The following is a 6,000-nucleotide window of genomic DNA, read 5'->3' as shown; positions in this document are numbered from 1 at the left end:
ATTATACTTAAATATATTCAGTAAACCTTAACTCTAATTTCGCACATAATTTGTTTATTTAATAGTTATAAGGCAACGAGTTAACTCTCTTTTTTAAGCAAAGTCAACTAATCGCTTTTTACAGTGCAGTTCTTTTTTATTTCTCATTGTTTGAATATAAATCAGAATTCTGGCCATAAAATTGATGCATTATGCATTGTTTCTTTTGTCATTATTTTCATGATTATTATGCCCAAAAATGTTCATCCATACATTTTTTACCGCTTTTCCATGGCCGGGTCGAGGGGGCAGCAGTGTTAATAGAGAACTCCAGATTTCCCTCTCTCCAGGAACTTTCTTCAGCTCCTCCGGGAAGATCCCGAGGCGTTCCCAGGCCAGCCGAGATAAATTGTCCCTCCAGCGTGTCCTGGGTCTTCCCCGAGGCCTCCTCCTGGTGGGACATGCCTGGAAAACCTCCCTAGGTAGGCATCCGAAACAGATGCCCAAGCCACCTCAGCTGACTTCTCTCGATGTGGATGAGCAGCAGCTCTACGCCGAGCTCCTCCCAGGTGTCAGAGCTCTTCACCCTATCCATAAGAGTGCGCCCTGACACCCTTCGAAGGAAACTCATTTCGGCCGCTTGTCTCCGAGATCTTGTCATTTCGGTCATGACCCAAAGCTCATGACCATAGGTGAGAGTAGGAACGTAGATTGACCAGTAAATGCTTTGATTTCCGCTCAGCTCCTTTTTCACCACAACAGAGCGGTACATCGACCACATCACTGCTGCCACTGCACCAATCTGCCTGTCAATCTCACGCTACATCCTTCCCTCACTTGTGAACAAAGCACCAAGATACTTGAACTCCTCCAACTGGGGTAAGGACTTTCCTCCAACCTGGAGATGGCAAACTACCTTATTTCCGGTGGAGCACCATGGCCTCGAACATGGAGGTGGTGATTCTCATCCCAGCCTTGTTACACTCGGCAGCAAACCGCCCCAGTGCACGCTTAAAGTCCATGTTTGAAGAAGCCAACAGAACAACATCTTCTGCGGATAACAGATGAAATCCTGTGGTCCCCGAATCAGACCCACTCCAGCCCTCAAGGCTGCACGTTAAAATTCTGTCCATGTAAATTATGAACAGAATTGGTTACAAGGGGCAGCCCTTCCAAAGTACAACATGCACTGGAAACAAGTTTGACTTAATAAATATTTCTGGGTCATCAGATCATTATATTTGACTGATTTTTGAAGGACACTGATTGATGCTGAAAACTCAGCTTTGAATCCCAGGAATAAATGACACTACAACATATTGAAATTAAAACCGCTCATCTAAATGAGACTAATATTGCACCATTTTGTTGATTTACTGTCATTTTCCTGCTAAGCAAAATAGAGATATTTCCCCAGGCTTTATGAGTGCAGCTTGTGTTCAGATGTTTGCTGCTGAATGAACACTGTATAGTGTTCTAGTCTATAGCTGCATCTCAAATCGCATACTTATGCACTATTCTATGCTATTTTGTAGTATAAATAGTGTAAGTAGTGTGTTCACACTGAAAACTCTAAAAATAATAAGTGCACTTTAATTACCCGGATGATGCACTCATTCAGCCGGTAAAATGAAGTGTGTAATGATGGACACTTCACGCACTCAACGACCGTAGGTTTGCTCACTTACCGGAAGGGGCGGAGCTATCGGGTGCACATGTTGAATAACTTAATTTACTTTAGATGGTGAAAGCAAAATTCTCCTACGAGAGTGATTATAGCGCCTCCCGATGGTGAATGCGGTTCTACTCATGGCAGGCATTATTTGATTGTTTGGTCATTTATTTTACTGATTTGGCGACCATCAAACGTCATCAGGGAAACGGTTTGAATTTCCGCTGAGTAAAAAAACATTAGTGCTCCATTTTGAACAACACTACATACATGTACTATGCTGTTGAGTGTGTAAGTGCATAAGTACATAATGCATCAGTGCATAGTGTGCCATTTGAGACGCAGCTTATATGTCTACGGCCTATGCTGTAAGTCTGTACGGTGACATGAAAAAGGCAGTGGAGTAGTAATGATAATAATTATAAACTGTTTGACTTCCTCTGTGCTGTTTACAATGAGTGAGAAAACCGGGAGTTTCAGTCAGTCAGTCTGCTAGACGTCTGATCTTCACAGCTCTGTGTGAGTAAACAGTCTGCAGACCTGCCCAAAACACACAGACACACACACGTTTGTTTTTGTGAAAAGTGGGGACATTGCATAGGTTTCCATTCATTTTATGCTGTCTAAACCGTATATTGTATTGCCCTCACCCCACCCCACCCCTAAACCCAACCATCACAGGAGACTGTGCAGCTTTACTCAGAAAAAACTCTATTCTGTAGGATTTATAAGCATTTTGAGAAATGAAGACGTCACCAACTTCCTCATATTTCACCTCCTTTTTGTAATACCTGTGTCATACCCATGTCATTGTACAGATTTGTGTCCTGATATGTCACAACAACACACACACACACACACACACACACACACACACACACACTATATCTGACTGCTTAAATCAGGGTTTATTTTTTACTTTTACTTTAATGGTGTACAGTAATAGCTGAATATACCACTGAAGGCAACAGACTACCGTAAATATTTCCTGAAAGCTGTTTAACAGAGACAAGAGTTTATCAAGGGAGACCAGAAGCATCGAGACTTCCACCCAAGCAGTTTGACTGGGGAATTTCTCCTCTCCTGCACAGTAAACACAAACACACACATGTCGAGGAAAATAAATACATTTAATCCATTTTGGAATAAGACCAGAACATAAAAACGTGGAAAAAGTGAAGTGCTATTAATACTTTCTGCATGCACTGTATACATACACACAGCCTGGGGAGAACAGACACAGACTCAAACATACACACGCAAAACCACACACACATACACATGCCACAGCCATATCCAACCCAAGCTCATTCTGATAATTTAGCCCTGCGGACGTTTCTGGAGACAGCGGAATACATCCCGGGAGGTACGTACTGCCGCGTTAATTTTTTTCAAGCGAACGCTGCGGGGCGGTGTGACGCCGTTCCCTTTCGCGCTTGCCTTACCTCCTTGTGGAGGGCTTCCCTGCTGAAACCCGTTTGTCCACTCAGCTCACCTTGTAACGTCGGCAGGCTCGAGATGCGGAGAGGAGTCGACCACGGCGACCGGTTTCGAGTACGGGGAAGAGCGGTTCCAGCAATCAGGTAAGACGAAAACAGAATCCCAAAAATTAAGTGAACGAGTTTCGTGACAGGGTGAGAATGCGGCGAAATCCAAAAACGCGGTAGAAAAAAAAAAATCGGGGCTTTTATTTTTTTGGACGGCTTTTGTAAACTGTCGCTCGGGTTTAGGGAAGTGAGCGGGCGAGCAGGCGGGCGGGTCGATCGGTAAAATTGGTTGAGTTCGGGGAAGGAGGAGGGCGGGTCGGCCGATTGGCCGGTTGAGCAGTCAATCATCCGGTCAGTCGGACAGGCGGCCTCCGGCAGGTTCACGCGAGAACAAAGCGGGCGCGAACCGCGCTCAGGAGAGGCGTCTGAGGTACGAAAAAGCACGCAACAGCAGCCTCTCGAGGATTCGTGAAAAGAAAAACTGCAGCCGTATGTACCCGCCGGGACGTATTCCGCGGTCTCCAGAAATGTCCGTGGGACTACGTTTCCACAATGAGCCCGGGTTGGCCATATCACCCTGCAGCCCAAGACTGATTACTCACTACAGCTAAGCAGGGCTGAGCCTGGTCAGAATGTGTATGGGAAACTACCTGGGAAGCTCGGTTGCTGCCGGAAGTGGTGTTAGTGAGGCCAGCAGGGGGCGCTCAACCTGCGGTCTGTGTGAGTCCCAATGCCCCAGTATAGTGAAGGGGACACCATACTGTCAGTGAGATCCGTCTTTGATGTTAAACCGAGGTCCTGACTCTCTGTGGTCATTAAAAATCCCATGGCACTTCTGGTAAAGAGTAAGGGGTGTAACCCTGGCCAAAATTCCCACCATCTGCCCTTACCGATTATGACCACCCAATCATCCCCATCCACCGAAATGGCTCTATCACAGTCTCTCCACTCCACCAACAGAGGGTGTGTGGTGAGCGCACTGACGCCGTTGTTCTGTGGCTGTCGTCGCATCATCCTAGTGGGTGTTGCACACTGGTGGTGGTGTGAAGAGACCCCCCCCTCATGACTGTAAAGCGATTTGAGTCATTGATTTGGCCATACACAATAAATGCGCTATATAAAACACACATTACAATACACACTAACAGAAACAAACAAACACGAAAACAAAAAAGAAACAGACTCAAACACACACAAACACACCCACACAGCACAGCTCTTGACTTCAGCTCCTCTGCACTGCATGAACCCGAGAGCTTGGAAGAGTTTAGAAAAGAAACACACTCCACTTCCAGCATTACATTCTCTGCATTTCTGTTTATTGCATCTCAAGCCACAACTGGCCTCGTCCATCAGCTCCAGCATTCACGGAGGCATCATTATAATCATGGCAAACACACACACGTCAGTATAATACCCCAGACGATATCCACTGACTGCTGCTGAACCAAACGCTGTGTCTATATCTGACACTAGTGGTAAACACAATATTCACCATCAGCTGATAAAGCACCAAACAACCCTCTGCTTAAAAGAAACGTTGCAATCTGAATATCATTAATAATAATAATAGTACAAATGTAATAAATACAAACACTAAAAAGCTCTTCATTTTAAAAAAATATGCAAAAATAACCGTCTAATGCAAACGTTCAATGCACTGTTTCTGTTCGCAGGAAGCCATTTAAAACACATATACAGTACTTTAGTCATTACATATTATTCCAACAGCTATATTGAATGGTTCAAGTTATCCCAAAAATTGCATATAAAAAATCTATCAAATTATTATAAGTAAACCTATTTTATAGGTCTTTAGAACAACTTGTTAGTCTGATGACTTTAACTCCTGTGGAAACAGAAAGAGAGAGAAATGCATTTAGATAAATATCATTCTGCTCATGAAATATTAAAGTGCTGAAATAACTCAAAACTAGTGCTGTCAAACCGTTTACTTAAATACAAAATAAAAGTTTCTATTTATATAATGTGTGTACTGTGTGTGTATATATACAGAAGAAGTCAGAATTATTAGCCCCCCTGAATTATTAGCCCCCGTTTTTTCCCCCCCCCCGCTTTCTGTATAACAGAGAGAAGATTGTTTTTAACACATTTCTAATCATAATAGTTTTAATAACTCATCTCTAATAACTGATTTATTTTATCTTTGCCATGATGACAGTAAATAATATTTGACTAGATATTTTTCAAGACACTTCTATACAGCTTTAAGTGACATTTAACTAGGTTAATTAGGTTAACTAGGCAGGTTAGGATAATTAGGCAAGTTATTGTATAACAGTGGTTTGTTCAGTAGACTATCAAGAAAAACAATTAGCTTAAAGGGGCTAATAATTTTGTCCTCCAAATTCTGTTTAAAAAATTTAAAACTGCTTTTATTCTAGCTGAAACAAAACCAATTAGACTTTCTCCAGAAGACAAAATATTATCAGACATACTGTGAAAATTTCTTTGCTCTGTTAAACATCATTTGGGAAATATAAAAAAAAATTCAAAAGGGGGCTAATAATTCTGACTTCAACTATATAATTTTTTATGTATACATATATAAACATACAGTTGAGGTCAGAATTACTAGCTCCCTTAAATAATAACCCCCATTTATTTTTTTCCCTACTGAAAAAAATAGCTTAAACCAGCCTAGGTTGGTTGGCTGGTTTTAGCTGGTTGACCAGGCTGGTTTTAGAGGGGTTTTGGCCACTTACAGGCTGGTTTCCAGCCATTTTCAGCCTAAAACCAGCTTGACCAGCCTAGCCAAGCTGGGAGTCCAGCCAAAACCAGCTATGTCCAGCTTAAACCAGGCTGGTCAGACTGGTTTTAGCTGGATTTAGCTGGTCATTT

At 42.7% G+C, this 6,000-nt stretch overlaps 1 protein-coding gene across 12 annotated transcripts in view; it reads right to left on the bottom strand.

Annotated features, from left to right (window-relative positions):
* Positions 1–4,435: 4,435 nt before the first annotated feature.
* Positions 4,436–6,000, bottom strand: part of loxl5b (lysyl oxidase-like 5b) — a 38,235-nt gene continuing 36,670 nt past the window's right edge. For all 12 annotated transcript variants that reach the window (XM_073910318.1, XM_073910310.1, XM_073910324.1 and 9 more), the window contains one exon: positions 4,436–4,987. In XM_073910318.1, coding sequence (XP_073766419.1) covers positions 4,981–4,987 — 7 coding nt within the window. In that variant the 3' untranslated portion in view covers positions 4,436–4,980. The remainder of the gene's footprint in view (positions 4,988–6,000) is intronic.

This window comes from Danio rerio, chromosome 2 (genome assembly GCF_049306965.1).
Source record: "Danio rerio strain Tuebingen ecotype United States chromosome 2, GRCz12tu, whole genome shotgun sequence".
Classification (NCBI taxonomy): Eukaryota; Metazoa; Chordata; class Actinopteri; order Cypriniformes; family Danionidae; genus Danio; species Danio rerio.
The sequence above is the reverse complement of the archived record's forward strand: the minus strand, read 5'-3'. Positions and strand labels throughout refer to the sequence as shown.